The following is a 16500-nucleotide window of genomic DNA, read 5'->3' as shown; positions in this document are numbered from 1 at the left end:
GTCGTCTTTGGGCGATTGAATACATGAGTATAAGTTTGTTTTGAGCGTGAATTTCTTCGATCTCGGCCAGCGCTCGCATGTTGGAAGGAGCCATATTGGACCGCTGGTGACGTCGATTCTGCAGCTCCAAATTTGATTGGCCTGTTGTAAAAGCCGTAATTTAAGCAGCAGTAAATGTGAACAAAGGTGCCGGCTTAACTGCCTTAACGTTTTTTACAGCCGTTACGTTCGATACGCCAAAAGAGCTGTTACGCGCGTTACGACCGTAGTGTGAACATAGCATTACGTGAAAGGCATCTGGGCGCCGCAGTATACAGGTTGTCCCACATAACTTGAGCCTAAGTTTTAAAAATGAAAGGCACTCCAGACGCGAGACAGCGACCGTCTTTTAGGCCCCTTTACAGCCCTGTCACATCCCTTGTTCGTAATTTATAGCTTCACATTGAACACATTCACATTAGACTAGCGCTCTTTGGTCATACTTGGCCCCTGCGCTACAAAACACTATATTCATCATCATCATCATGAACCATACCCAGCGAACTGCCGTACATCCAGTGCTCCTCAGGAACCCGTATCCCTGCGTGTTCTCCACAGCAGCGCCATTTGGCTGTGACCAACGTTGAACAGCAGATAAGGCTTACTCATATGAGGAAAGAGCGAACATGGTTTTGGCTTAGGGGCGTCAAGGGCACATATAGAAGGCGCGCTGTTGAACTATTTCAACGCTAGCATCCAGGTACGCGTCCGAGCTCAATTACGATTATGCGTGCATATGAAACGCTGAGACGGACTGTGACTTTTACGAAGAAACGACATAACTCTTCAATCCTGGGTGAGGATGGGGAGACAGATATTCTGTCAGTTTTCTTCAGTGTGTGTGTGTGTGTGTGTGTGTGTGTGTGTGTGTGTGTGTGTGTGTGTGTGTGTGTGTGTGTGTGTGTGTGTGTGTGTGTGTGTGTGTGTGTGTGCGTGCGTGCGTGCGTGCGTGCGTGCGTGTGTGTGTGTGTGTGTGTGTGAGTGAGTGAGTGAGTGAGTGAGTGAGTGAGTGAGTGAGTGAGTGAGTGAGTGAGTGAGTGAGTGAGTGAGTGAGTGAGTGAGTGAGTGAGTGAGTGAGTGAGTGAGTGAGTGAGTGAGTGAGTGAGTGAGTGAGTGCGCACGGCCGTACGGCCGATTGAGAGCTAAAGTTTTCCACAATTTCGCACACTCTAATCCTGAAATTTATGCATGCAACCTGGTAACCAAATATACAGGTAAATATGCAATATGCATTCACTCCACATTTCACTTCGAGTGAGGGGTCACTGATTTTAACAGGATCTTAGAATTGCGACAGACATTACAGCGCATCGGCGTGGGAGCTTGTCGGTAATCTGTAAACATAAAAAGAAAACGCAACTGCGTTCTGCTATGGTGGTTGCCGTATCTGCTCCTCGCCGATGGAAGCCCAATTTTCAGATCTTCACAAGTCTTATCTGAGCTGTAATCTGCGCTCAAATACCATCAAATACTAGTTCGATGTTCGCTATAAGTTTGAACGGAACTTACACAATTCCAACAGAGATACTAAAGCGCGAGCCATCGTGCCAAGCCGTGCAAAAGTGTTCGACAAAATGTATGGTCCATTCAGTCGGAAAAGCAGCTTGGTGCTCATTCACACGTTAAGCTCGAGCGCACACACGACAAACAAATTCGGTGTATACCTCCCGTATCGCTTGCCCGTGTACTACGTCGACGTCTTTCTTTAAATTCTTTCTTGCGAAGCGATTACATAAGAGCAAGCACTTCAATTCCGTTTCGAGAGCACCGCAGAACGACCATATAAGAAGTGAAGCAAAACAGAACACGGGCAAATAAAGCGACTGTATAACTTTGAACCGCGCAAGCAGAAAATAAACCTAGACGCCACCGCCGGTACATCGAGTATACGACACGATCTGAATACCGGCACAGTTTCGGGCAGCGGCGCAATAACGGGGACGCGATGGCGTGTGCCGAAATTTGAGCGGACGCTTGAACAGACAGAAGGAACGATACGGGGACGAAGGCAATAAAATCGAAAGCTTTTAAAGCCGAAGAAACCATTTCAGTCTTTCATGGGGCGCTGCCATACCTTTAAAAACCCCGGCTGCCACTGCGTCTCTCACGGTTTCGGCCGCATTATTATTATTATTACGGCAAATCGGCGCCGTGAGGACGACACGTATATAAAAAATAACAGTGTCGTCCTAGTTTTACGTCGTAACATCCTCCTGAAGCCTTAAGGGCATTTTTATGTGCCACCAATTTTCGTCGCACTTTTACACTGTGTCGAAGCAGTGTAAAATCAGTTTTATTATAGCTATAGCTATCTTTGCCTACTTGACGCGTTTCGTATGCTTAAGCGAACGATCTTCTCGCATGCACGATAATTACTATAGACAGGGCAAAAATTAAAGAGCGTAACAAATAAGGTGGAGGAGAAGGAGGAGGAGAGCGGAAGAGCAGAGAAGGAAGCGCAAGTGCGCTGGAGGACATAAAGAGGCGCTTCATTGGTTGGGTAGCCGCGCATGGCATGACGTCACCGAGATCACGCCTTGACTTAGCGCCTCACCGGCAGCGCGCGTCGTGAATCACTATATCACACGCTATATAATGTGATGAATTACTTGTTATTATTATGCAGATGTTGCTCGGCGCAAGGTCCGGCTATTGTATCGAAATGTCTTGATTGTTAGGTTAGATTCTATGCACCGATAGCGTCCTCACTGATCTGATTACATGCACATAAGGGGTTGTATTTTGAAACGATCCACTTCGGGTGCAGCGATAGTCCACCCTCAAGCGCGTGCAGATTGGTTGTCTTAGCAAATCGGGTGAGCTACGTCTTCCGATTTTGCTCAACCAGCCAATCAGCGCGCGCCTAGCTAGGTGACGGCGAACTATCGCCGAGGCGATAGTATCGCCGACGTGGATCGTTTCAGAATACGGCCCCAGGTTAACCAAAGGATGGTGTGGAGATCTAGACAGGGTCACCTCAGAAAACTATAGCTGATATTTACAACGATCTACGATGGTTTCTGCCACAACTTTTTAACAATTTTTTCGCCTCTGCGTTATGAATTCTTCGCTTTGTCCGAGATAATGTGCACTGCAACGATAAGGTGGAAGCTTGGGCGAGTTGGTGATTCAACATCGACATGCGTGCACGGCGCAAAAGACGAGGACTGAAAGGAAGAACACATGTGTTGTGTTCTTCCTTTCAGTACTCGTCTTTTGCGCTGCGCACGCATGCCACTGCTATGGACGTTCACCTCTATAGCAGGCCTTCCTGACCGCGCAGAGGCGCTCGAAAATCACATATTGTCCAACACGTGCTCCACAGAAATGCTGAAATATGTTATAACACATGCGAACATACATGCCAGAATATGTGCGCACACACGCACATCTTCAACTGGCGCCGTAAAATGTGTTGGCGCTACATCCTGTCATAAAAGCTCCTGGCAAGACGTCAAACCACGCGAATTTGACCATGCACACTACACGGTATAGATAAGTAGATGGCAGCATGGACAATAACACCATCTGAAAGATGGTTCCCTATGGTATCAGAAATCGTATTTGAATCGCCGCGGCGTCCTTGAATACATTGAATGAGATAAATGAGAATCCGGTGAAATCGCATGTCACCGCTCCTCAGGAGGACGCTGAGGATTCGTACTCTCTTGTTAACACTTTATTATGTATTCGACACTGGCAACAACCGCTTCGCCCGATGCTGCTGTCATGTTCGACTGGAAATAACTGAAAAATCGTGGCCGCCGCGCTTAAATTCTTGCTTAGAATTTACGCGCAGAATTGCGAAACTGTGCGCCCCTGCAATAGTTGTGTCGCTTATACAGTGCAACAACAAGCCTTATTACATAACACTTGAAAAAAAGTCGCAGTTTCACCCAAAAGGTGAAACATCGATTGCGATAGCAAATTAGTAGACAGCTTTACGAACTAAGGACAGTAGTTTTATCGGACGCGTATAAACTCGTAAACATTCGCCTACTAACTAAATTAGCAAGCATGGTTTCACGCGCGCACAAGCAAACATGAACACATCTCACTCCATGTCCGCGGAGACTCGCTGTCAAAACGCTGCAGAGTGAGGAAACGCGGCAGCAGCAGCGAGCGAATTTACTTTCGTACTGCCTCTCGCTTCAGCGCGAACTAAGGGTCAAAAACAGAGCGCACACGTAGCTATTAGTCCTAGGTCCACCTATAGACTCCGTACTCATCGCAAATGACTGATAGGGTCCGGGCGGCCGCGCGCGGCAGCGCCATACGCAGCAGCCACCGTAGTAGACTTTATACAGACGCTGATAAATATGGATAAAGCCCCTTAAATGTAACTAACTGTATCTCTCTCCCCAAGAAAAAAGAATACATGTCAGCTGTCCGGAACCGCTCAAAGCTTCACGCACAAACCCAGCATTACGTGTCCCAAGGACAGGCGATCGAAGCTGCGAGTTTTCAGAGCTGAAGCGCGCGAGTTTTGTTGACGCTCGCTGATCGAAGGCAGGCACACTTTTCCTGTCGCGAACGTAATTACGAACTCTCTTGAGCGTGACTACCACAAAGATTTTTTTTCCTTCTTCCAAAGCGGCATTTGCACGTGACAGCTATAGCTCCTGATATTGATAGAATTCCGGGCGAGGAAGTCTATATATTGTATACTTTAGTGCAAACAAGTCGTTTTCAAGGGCAAGTAACGGCGAACGGGAACTTCACCTAAGCAGACAGGTGTAGAGCACAGTTGCACGTCGAAACAGATCTGCAGGCACATTGCTAAGCGTATAAGGCAGGTATCTCAATATGGCAGCGGTCGCAGTAAGCGCAACAACATGTATAACTCAGTGGCAAAAAATATGTAACATCACACCCAACTGCATGCCAGCTTCGCATTACGTATACAGCACTCGCATCATGTCCTCCGCGGGCTGTAATACATGGCGCATATAGAAATCCATTTGCGTGCCGTTTGATCAAGCGTCCCGCGCGTCCCAAGCAGATGGAGAATTAAGCGACGTCGGGAGAAGGGACTGCTGCATGCAGGTGATCGAGTGGGAGCGGCCGCCTTCCCAGACCTTCGGTATGACGGATGCTGCAGATACTCGGTTAGGACGCTCAGCGGCGGGAAACGGACGCTCTGCATTACTTTTGTTCGGCACTTCACGACTGCACCGACATTAGCTCCATCGTGAGCCTGAATACAGAAGACGCGGAAGTCGGCTGCGTTCCCACTGGCGTACATGTCCCCCCTTCCCTCTAATTTCCTGCTTTAATATGCTCGCAAACTCCGCCGGAAGTTTCGAACGCCCTATTATCACTTTTCTTTCTTCCCTTCTTTCTTACAACGAGAAGGCGTGCATAACTATCGATAATAAAAAAAAAAGGTCACGCATTTTTCACACGGAAGCGGCCATATATCGAACCAGCGGTTTTCATCGGGCAAACCTCTGAGCGCTTATAGTTGCGTGTCAGCTGGCTCGACTGCACTTCGACAACTGAGTAATTACGGTTAGTAACAGGTGAGTAACTGTGTAAGTTCACAAGAAAACTACTTTTTGCAGTCTGTTAAAAAAAATGGAGGATCTGTCTTCATCCGAAGGAATTAATTACCAGTGACAAAGGAAGTCGCAGCTCAACAGACAATACTCGGGAGAGTGCGCTCCGCTTTCCATATATTTCGTTTCCACTTCTTTTTTTGTTTTCTTTCTCGAATTCAGTGTCGAGGAAAATTTTCCGTTGTTGTGGTGTACTGTGGAAAAAGCACGTCACAACACTCGTGAACAAAACATGCTTCGCCACTGATATCGCCACGGCACCAAGCAGCTGTTTTGTGATCCTATGATTGCAGAAAGAAAAAAAAAGAAAGAAAGAAAGAAAGAAAAAAAAGGAAGAAGAAAGAAAGAAAGAAAGAAAGAAAGAAAGAAAGAAAGAAAGAAAGAAAGAAAGAAAGAAAGAAAGAAAGAAACGAGACACGCAACGCAGTGTGCCATCCACGCATTGCGCAACGTCAGTGCTACAGAGACGGTTGTTTTGCGCAAGCAGCAGTTTCTGGTTTCGCATGCCCACATGAATCATGCAACAGCACCCCCTTTCGCAGTCGATACGGACTCAGTGAGCGGAGGCGGACACTATTTATCACGGAGTAGGTAATCACGTGACCATGGCTACACCAAAGCAGGAACACGGTGGCGGCGTCGTAAAGATCGACATAAGTTGAAGCTATATATAAGAAAAAGCTTCGGCTTGCGTCAGGGCTAATCAAACAAAATTGTATAAGTTAACCTGGCTAAACATTAACGTGAAATATTTTCCGATAAAAGAAAATAGAATTATAGCCTGAGCTGCGCCAGCGATGAGGAAGTATGGCTACGGAGTTAGTGATCAATTTTGGATTAGTCGATGTATGTTTACCGAAATTTTAATTGAAAGCCAATTGGAGTTAGTACGAGTTGGATATATACATCTTGTTTTGCGTTAGCGATTCCCTGTTACTAATAAACTGTGAAGACGTGTTCAATGACTGCTTAAAAGCTGGAAACACAGGATGTGGGGGTATTTATCGTTATATTGATAGCGCCTGAAAAGAAGATTATTCTCAAATCACCGGCCGCACCAAAAGGAACGAAATGAGAAGACTTATTGAGCAGAATGCATGGGTAGCGCTGCAAGCCTGAAAACGCAGGGCCTCCTAATATTCAACCTATCACCGCGAAATTTGTGAAATTGTGTGAAATAATAGGTTATCAGTACAAACTGACTTAGTGTTTCTATATTGTGGCCCTTTAAAACCACAAAGCCCAATTTGCCATTTTTGATACGCTAAGTTTGACAACTCAAAAGCTAACGCAAAACCTCTAATAGCGCTTTTGACACGCTGAAGTAAAGTTTTACTGTGTATAGCTCAGTAAACCAATTACTAATTAATCACTTACTAATTAATTTAAAATTCAACTTCTTTTTCCTTTAGGTACGACTGTGCTCACTGTGACCCGTAATAAACGTGCCCGAGTTCTAATTTTCCTTGACATGGTATGACGTTTCGGCAATTCGGGTGGCTGGTCTACGGTCAATATTTTGCTTTCAATAAGGGTCACTAATACGCACGTCACACGGCACACTTTCGATCGCGATCGAGTCCGATCGGGATCGGATTTCTCCGTCGCAATTGGCTCCTTCGCGCAAGCGGCGGGAAGGAGCCAATCGCGGTCGAGAGTTTCCATTTAGATCGGGCTTGATCGGGACCGAGAGTGTGCCGTGTGACATCAGCGTTATTTACTCTCCCATTAAAATTCGCCGACTTACTTCGCAGCCCACGCCGAATTCGACGCGATCCCCGGGGCAGGTGGCTACGCACAGGTAGGAATTCGTTCAGTAAACCAGTTAATTTGCGACTCAGTACGAACTTGATCAACGGGGCACGCGACCGAGGTGAGACCATATATAAGGCGCGCGTGAGCAGAAAACACACCACAACACACGCGAGGTGAACTTGACCTTTCGTGTCTGCTTGTTTGCCGCTGACCTTTGCAACACCAGAGAAGCTTCATTTGCGTTACGCCGACAATCAATCAACTGCGCACTCTCGTCTCAGGTGCGCGAAAAAGGTCAGCTGCGCGCCCTTTCTAAAAAAAAAAAGGTGCGACGTTCATTTTCCCGGGCTCCCACAGACGATCAGCGAGTATGCAGCAATAATGGTTTCCGGGAATCCCTTCACAGCATAACACATGTGAACGTGCTCTCTCTCTCTCTCTCTCTTTTGCGTTCTAGGCTACAGCTACCACAAACAAGCGCGATCGGAAGGTTTACCCCAGCGACTACTATACCAATTGGCATCTCACCGAATGGCTTTTCTTTAAAAGAGAGAGAGAGAGCGTACTAAGGATATAAACGAAAAGACAGCTTTTAGTTGGAGAAATAGATATATCCATATAGGCGTCAAACTATAGGCAGAAAGCTTCAGTTCGGTTTAAGCAGTAGTTCGTAAACCCATCTCTGAAATCGACCAATTTGATCGACGTATTTTTTTTTTTACACATTGGTAAACATTTCCGTTCAAATTATTCTACCAGCAACCTCAAGCAATGTCTGAAATGACGACTAAACTTTAACTGTCAGTCAGATTCGGCAATATATGACAGACTGAGGTGCCTGGAAAAATGAAAGTTCGACTGGAGGTATCGTCGAGACTATAGCTCCAGCGCTCCTAACACTTACTCGATAAAACTACGCGAAATTGGAGCTCTGGTCGATTCGGCAACATAATATTTAAATGACAGCAGCAGTGAAGAGAAAGAATCTTCTCTCGGATTGTATAATTTTACGATACGAAGTCTAGGCTGCATTAACGATGTCTCAAACAACGGTAGATGCTCATGAACGCGTGTTACTTTGATAAATCTCTGTGACTATTTATAATATCAAGTGCAACTTTATTTTTACCACGGTTGGTTGCTTTTATCCGCCTGCGTTTCGAGAGCGTATGTACAAATTATTACGAACAATCCTCCCCTCCGTGTGGGGGTTTTCACTCATAAAAGAGCACGCAGTCGATTTCAGACCGAACTTTGACCGAAGATTGACTGGCAGCCTCTTTGAATCCGCCTCTTCTTGCAGAGAGCGGCGTTTTCTGGTGTTGTAGACTAACACCGCGGTGAAATCGTTTCTCCCTTTAGTGTCCGTTTAAATTCTGAAAAATGCGCACCGTTCGAAAATTTATTATTCAGCCTGCGGGAGAGTGGTACACACTAACAAAAAGATCTACATTCCATAAGGGCTTGTTACCATCACGAATTTGTTTCGACCAGCGCGAACTTGAGCAAATTCAATTTTTACTGTCTATAGGAGACGTGCAATCGGCTACAAATGCTTACGAAACACGGGCTCCACTACAAAAGCGAACTCCTGCCCTGTAGAGGCCCATATGGCGCTTCTAATTTAACAGAGACCATAGTGCAAGAGTGTAACATCTGTTTTCTATAGCCTATTGGTACGTGACTAGAAAGCTTCCATCCATTTCCTTTGCTGCATTACAGGCAGTTCCCTCGTGTTCCATCGACCCGCTTCGCTTCATTAAATACATATTTCCTACCTATAGCCCAGGACTAATTACGGCAAGTTCACCGCTTGTTTTTCATCCGTTTCATTATGTAGTCCATTGTCTACAGGTACAAAAGAAGGTTCCACTAATTTGAGTTCACATCTGTTGAATAGAGTTCACATTATAATTTTGTTTCAGGCTACGTACTGTTTATTGAATAATACTGTAGTGTTGTATTTATTTCATTCGTTGTAAATTTATTGTTCTTCGAAGCATTTATGCACAGGAGGTCTCGCACCCAGTCTCTTGGCGATGAGACCTCCTTCTGTATTTATGTCTTGTTTCATATGTATATTCCAGATTTTTTTTAGGAAAATATAAAAGTGCAACATTATATATATATATATATATATATATATATATATATATGTGTGTGTGTGTGTGTGTGTGTGTGTGTGTGTGTGTGTGTGTGTGTGTGTGTGTGTGTGTGTGTGTGTGTGTGTGTGTGTGTGTGTGTGTGTGTGTGTGTGTGTGTGTGTGTGTGTGTGTGTGTGTGTGTGTGTGTGTCGTAATGGCTAATGCAAACCAAAACATTCAATTCAACCGAGGCTATTCGCTCATGCTTCGAGGGAAATTCAGCTTTTTCGCAAATACCATGTCCCGCAAAGTTTTGAGGTCGATTGTACCTAATATTATTACACACAGTGAAAGACTAGTCGACCTGCCTTCTGCGATCCTAAGCGCGTAAATAAGTTGTATCTCTATCTCTACAAGATAATGGCTCGTCGGAACTTGACCAACGGCAGCTGGCACCGGTTACGTAACGCGACGGGCTCTGTTTGTACCGCAATGATCGCGAACTGCTGGCACGGGCGAGCAATTTGCAGGTGTTTCACGAAGCCCTGCAATGCCCCTGCGTTTGAAACTCATCTATGCTTGCGAGCCTCACTGCAACCATATCCGTATGCCGTGCTTTTAGACGGATAGTTGTTTCTGTTAGCGACGGCGCGTGTGGGTGTCCACATGATAACGCAACCACGCTAAGCAACAGGTGCTGCGACTCCCAACGTTATATCGATATCGGATACCGAATTCCTCACCGTACAAGGGTCTGTCCGTAAAACAATAGGCGCACACAAAAGCGCACGATGTAGGCTTCTCACCTTTTTTTTCTGTACCCTGCGTGTCTGTCTACTGGTGAATGGGAGCGGAAAAGACGAGAATTCGATAGCACCCATTATATAGCCAGACGCCTAGATGTCCCCGCTGCACATTTCTTATGCACATTACCTGCCTATTCGGCTCGGTTCAAGGCCACGTGTGGAAAAAACAACGCATGAGCAGGCAATACGTCGGCAATAAACCTACTGCGTGGATTCAGAAAAAAAAATTATGATTAACTTCATTTCGCAGTGGAACAGCGAAGACTCCAGGTTATCAGGATTCGGTTCGAAGTCCGACTGCGAGGTGCGCATCGGCGCTCGCGTGAGAGCTGCAAAAATAATCCAGTGAGCATGACGAATTCGCTTACATTGTTGCCACAAGGTTGGTGTGTGCATGTACGTACGCCACAGCACGAGAGAAGGTGACACCTTACGGCGCATCCACCCGCAATTCAAAGAAATTTGCGGTTGCCTCGGCCAACACAAGTTCGCCAGCCTCTTCAAGAGTGCGAAAGCGACCGTTATCTGTCTTTTTGTTTTTATAGGTTGGCAAGAAGAAAAAAAGAAAAACATCATCGCAGTCTCGCTGCGAGAACAATCGATAAATATAATGCCGATAAAACGTCAGCCCATGCGTGGGATATATCGCTAGGGAAGGTCCACGCATTTCAACTCCTCGCCACGTCGATCACTGGCTCGATTACGCTGACTCGACAGGCCACGTTAAATTAAGAGCGGCACAGATTCCGGCGCACTGAGTTGAACCTATGCGACACACCTCTTTACTCGCGGCAGTGACCTCCTTCGAGCCCACGTTGTGTTAAGTGCACGCAGGCTTTGCGCCGCGTTCAACAGAGAGAGATAACAAGGACGCTACGCAGCTGGCTGTAGTCAGTGACCTGAAACTGCCGGCCAAGATTACTAATAAATTATATTTTTTTTTAAAGGCGACATGGCACGTTCGCTTCGACGAGCACGCACAGCAAAAATGATCGCCCATGTTTCCCTCTCCGTGTCAGCCTGACCACAGTAGGACACTGCCATGCAATTTTTTTTTTTTTTTTGCAGGTACAAGAGGCGAACACGTGTGAAGTGAGCGCTCGGAATGTGTGATACTAGCTTTGCTGGTCTTTACAAACCCAGCAAAACATGTTTACTTAAATGTGCGGAGAGGAAAAAGAAAGCCCAGTAAAAGCAGCCGCGCCTTTCCTCTCCCTCCCCTCTGGTTAGCAACTCGGTTACCACTGGTTGGCAACTCACAGACTGATAGTTTCACATGCAATAAAGCCACTCAAAAAAGTCTGCAGGCCTGCCTTTTCCGTATTGTGCACCAGAAACAGCCAGCAGGGGTTTGCGTATGATCCCGACTGCAAGGTACTTCTTTTGCTTGAAAATTACTCTAGTATGATAGCGAAGTAAAAAATGCCGCAGAAACACAGGTTCCCGCGATAACATCGACATCATGTGACGAAAGGAGAATACTTCGAGAATAGCAGTATTCCTTATCTTTACGGCAAGCCGTTGCCGCGACGACTTAGGATCGCGGCAATTTTCTTACGGCGATGATAGGAGCTTGATAATGCAACAATCGAGAACATCCTCGGCTCAAATATTGCATTTTTATTTTTCACCTCTTCACTTTCATTGTACCATCTACGATAATCGTAAACTAAACACACAGCTTACGTGAAAGAAAAGCATGCGCAGCTTAGCTTTCGGTTGATCTCACGCTCACGAGCGTAGTAGACTACGCCGATTGAAGCGTATGCTGCTACCAATTTGATCGCAGATTGCGGATTAAATCCGTTTCACGAAGCGACTGACAAGAAATGCCGGCGTTGAGACGCGGCGCGGCGACAGAGAACACTCACCAAGTGTAACACGGTGTTTACCACCTCCTTGTTGGAGACTTGGCCGACTTCGACAAATCCGATCAGTACGGCGAATTTCAGATTGTCGTTCAAAGGCATCTTAATCACATCCTCGGGACGCTTGGCCTGGGCCATCGCTGTGTCTGGCGGCACATCCATGCTTTCACGACGGGAATGTTGTCACACAGAAAGAGGCGAAAACAATTTACGAGACATTACATCCACCGAAAAGGCGTACACTCCCACCCTGGCTTCTCGCCATGTTTAAAGCTAAGTGGATCATTTTAATAGACTCGCAGTCGTCGTAAAAAAACGTACCTAAAACATCTAAACAATACAATTACTTGCGCTTAGCAGAATAACTTATAATTTTTTCATATAAGTGCAGTAAGTTAAAAATTATTAAACAAATTGTAGCAAATATTTGACGAAAAGTTTTCTGCGGCCCTGCAATTTTGGGGCGTGTACGCTTCGAGTGTGGCGGCGCTACTAGACTTACAGAAGATACAAGGCGGCGCCACAGCGGCGCTTCGATCGCAACCCTAGCTTGGCGCTTGTAAGCGGCATCTGTCAAAAGTAAAAGCAAAGCGTTCTGTCTCTGTCCTTGTACAGCTTTCAGCAGCAAAGCTGAAAACAATTGTTTCAGCACCATGTCGGCGGCCGAAGTCGAACAGACCAACGTAAGTGGAGCACCCAGTCTGTTCTCAATTTTAAAATTCAAGATACTCCTGTGAATCTCTCGTGTAAGCCTAGCGCAGATATCGAGCTAACGGCAGACCCGTTGACTTTTGTTGTTATGACAGCGCTTCGTACGATGAAATTCTTTCAAAAAAGCGTTGTACCGCGCGCGAAACGTGCACCTGTAGGCGTTGACTCATGTGGTGCCACGCCCGGAGCAACCGGGAACGTTGTAATTGGCACGCAGGAAATGGGCTAGATAAACATCCGGCCTCGTATTAAATAGAGATTGCGATGATTAAAATGTAACCTAATTGGAAAGTTTAGGGCCAAAGATGATACTTCATCGCACGAACTATTTCGATATCTTACCTTGTTCGCCCCTCTCCTAACTAAACCACTGTGACACGCTCATTTTTTGCAGGGAAACTTCATCGATGACCACATTCGCACACTCAAGTTGCAGAGCCATGTCGGATTTGACAGCCTCCCTGAACAGCTGGTTAGCAAATCCGTGCAGCAGGGCTTCCACTTCAACATTCTTTGCATAGGTGAGCGCAGGGCTCGAATGCTGTGATGAAACTTGGTTGTTTTCATTTACTAATGTTTAGACAAGCTAATTCCTGATTCAACTTAGGTTTACAGCAGCTATACACGGAGAGCCATGATCGGCGAAGACTTCAGGGGGAAGGTGCCATAGTTTAAAGCAATTGAACCCATCTAAGCAGTAATGTCACATGAAGTGAACCTGACATTGACCTATTTTCAATTTCTTGTTCCTGGGAAAGGGTGGCTCAACATACAAGCCAGCCTGTTGTACCACAAGTTTGTTTACAATTAACGTTGGCTGTGTGATATGACACAATACGTATCTGAAGACACTGTCATGTGTTTTAAGGGGCTAACATTAACATCTGATGTACTGTATTCACATATACAATTGAGCATGCTGGTGTTTCTTGGTATGGTGGCAGCACTATTGTGGCATCTGTGTGATGTCTCATAGCGCTTCATTTTCCTGTGAACAAAACCTGAAAGCAGCCCCTACACTTAAAACTAAAATAAATATCAGTGGTGCTTTTATGTAGCCTAAATTCAGTGGTTTAGCTATTGGGTCAATGAAAAGGAAAGGGCAACTATGAGCGTGGCCTCTCCTGTGAATTGTGAGCATTATATAAACTGCAGTCTTCTTGCTTTGGACACACAGCCAGAAGTGCTGTCAAAAACATGGCAATTCAAAGTAGAGAATCAGTCGCACCAAGTGCCACTAAGATGTGCTTGGGTAGCAGATGACGCCACCAGCACTACTGCCGTGCTTGCACATTTATTTTTCATCTGCTTCTGAGGCTTCCTTTCCCTGAACACAGTCACATGATTGAAAGAAAAGCAATTACACATGCATAGAAGCTGCCACTAAGGCACGGCTAGATGTAAACAGTGCAGCTGCCTCTTTGAAGGGCAGTAGCTCGTTTGTTCATCGATTCCTGAACATGTTCTCAAATGGTTCTTTTCTTTGTTACATTTTTTATTATTTCTTTTTTGTTCTGTGGGAAATTTTGAGGCAGCACACTTTTTTTCCCTCCTGTAGGAGCTTTGCTGAATGACAGTTGTTTTTTATTATTTATTGCAAATTTTTAATATGTATGCCTTGCAACAAACCCTAACGTAATAAAACAAAAATTGTTTCTGCAGTTTGCACGAATGCATTTTCAGCAGCAAAATACCGCAAAGTTAGCCCGCACTTGGCACATGCAACAGGGTATATCTGTCTGTTGTGAAACCACTTTCACTGTTAAAATGTATTTTTTTTTTTTATAAAGCTAATTGGGCATGAGTATCGCAAATAAAGCAGATTTAGTGAGCACTCATTGCTGGTGCTGCATCAAGCCTGACTCCTGCTGCAAATGTGAAGTGTTTAATCCTTGATAACAATGGTTTCCTTGGCTGTCAAGATGGGAGACATTTACAGAACTCTACCTCTTTTAGAAGCATATACCTTATTTTCCGAACTCTAAATCGCACCTCTATAAACTGCACGCCCCATTTCTTGCAACTTTCATAGAAAGAATTGGTACATAAGTCACACCGGTGTATAAGTTGTCTGTTTTAACTCGCTTGGCATGATGAAGCGTAATAATGTACGCTTTTGCAGTGCACAGCATTTCACGCTTGCTGCAAAATTTCAGAAAAAAAAAAACTTCAAGATTTCTTTCACTCTATGCGAAGTCCTCATCCTATGACGCAGTCGTAAAGTTCAGCTACTGCAGCCAGCAGCATTGCTGGGTCACTATTGCTAGCTTCCGAATAAGCATTTAGAAACTTTGTAGGCATGTTGCTTGCATTCCTTTTGCAGCATGCGGTGCTCTGGGAAAACAACCCTCATACTGGTCATATCAGCGTGCAAGGCTTTAGGCATGTAAAAGTCGCACCGTTGTATTGAGGAAAATTTTGAGGGAAAGAAACTGCAACTTGCAGCCCAGAAAATATGGTATTTTAACTGTTGGCAGGAGTGAGTACCTTGTCATTGTGTGTGGTAGCAATTCAGCAAATTTTTAAGGAACTAAGCAAGCAGGTACAAATTTTACAAGTTAAGGTAGTGCAACTAAAGGTATGGCTCTTCCACGTACAAGTGGGTAATGACTCCAGTGTATATCAATGATTGTGTTATTCGCTTTTTCAAAGAAGTGCTATCTGTGAAAATTCCTTATCTTAAGATCATCTCTGTGATAAGGATTGCCACTAAAGTGAGGGTTGGCATGCTTGGAGGTTATTGCCACAAATCAGTCAGTACGCCTAATGTTTCGGGAACCAGTTTTGACTTAATTTGTCCTTTGGCACCCATTTTTTTGCAGGTGAAACTGGTATAGGGAAGTCAACCTTGATGGAGTCGCTGTTCAATCGTTCATTTGAAACAACGCAAAGCCCCCACAACTTATCCAATGTGGTGCTGAAGCCAAAGACTTTTGGTAAGTATCCATTCATCAAGTCATTGTAAAAACATAAACAGTAGTACTTGGTGTGACACAGCAGTTCAAATAAGGCTTCACTTGCTACCTTCAAGCCGTTTGTTCTGAAACCTATGTACTGCTTCATAATAGAGTTTTATGCGAGTATATACCGTATTTCTCTGTACCAGCCGTCAAATACCCAACGTCATTTTTCTATACTGAACATGAAGTCACAAGCTCTATCTCTGACTGTACTCTGAAGGCGGAAGGCAGAAGCACTTATGTACCATGCTTTGGGTGCCTATTAAACAACCCTGATGGTCTAAATAAAACCAGAGCACTCCACTCTGGCATCCTTCATATCACACTGTGGAACTTTGCGGTGCTAAACCCCACCGTTTAGCACAGTTGAATGCCTCTACAACAATCGCCTCGACACGAAATGACTTGTATGGCGAAGGACTAAATATATCCCAGCCTAATTCCTACCTTTCATGTGTATTGTAGTAAACTCCTCTACAATGAATTGGCGTGCACAATGGAGAGATTTAGACATACCTGACATCCGAATTGTTGCTTTACAACGAACATCACATAGTGGTGCCACCACTGCTCTCCGCAGGCGCCACTGAGCTGCCCTCTGCTCTAGCACTAATTACAGCACTAATAACACACTTGACAAGCGTGCCGATGAATCGTGTGTCAAGTCCTGATGCACTGCTCCAGTACTTGTTAAACTCGTTCGCCGAGTGTTGTAGCAC

At 45.2% G+C, this 16500-nt stretch overlaps 2 protein-coding genes across 3 annotated transcripts in view; one reads left to right on the top strand and one right to left on the bottom strand.

The window, feature by feature from the left end:
- Positions 1 to 12402, bottom strand: part of rg (A kinase anchor protein rugose) — a 342944-nt gene extending 330542 nt beyond the window's left edge. For both annotated transcript variants that reach the window (XM_065426861.2, XM_065426862.2), the window contains exon 1: positions 12114 to 12402. In XM_065426861.2, the coding sequence (XP_065282933.2) occupies positions 12114 to 12272 (159 nt within the window). In that variant the 5' untranslated portion in view covers positions 12273 to 12402. The remainder of the gene's footprint in view (positions 1 to 12113) is intronic.
- Positions 12403 to 12614: 212 nt separating this feature from the next.
- The window catches only part of Septin2 (septin 2), a 33233-nt gene continuing 29347 nt past the window's right edge, over positions 12615 to 16500 (top strand). The window contains exons 1-3 of the mRNA XM_065426863.2: positions 12615 to 12793; positions 13216 to 13342; positions 15644 to 15757. Coding sequence (XP_065282935.1) covers positions 12764 to 12793; positions 13216 to 13342; positions 15644 to 15757 — 271 coding nt within the window. The 5' untranslated portion in view covers positions 12615 to 12763. The remainder of the gene's footprint in view (positions 12794 to 13215; positions 13343 to 15643; positions 15758 to 16500) is intronic.

The sequence above is a fragment of the Dermacentor albipictus genome, chromosome 3 (genome assembly GCF_038994185.2).
Source record: "Dermacentor albipictus isolate Rhodes 1998 colony chromosome 3, USDA_Dalb.pri_finalv2, whole genome shotgun sequence".
Classification (NCBI taxonomy): domain Eukaryota; kingdom Metazoa; phylum Arthropoda; class Arachnida; order Ixodida; family Ixodidae; genus Dermacentor; species Dermacentor albipictus.
Note: the sequence above shows the minus strand (reverse complement) of the source record. Positions and strands in the feature narration are given on the sequence as shown.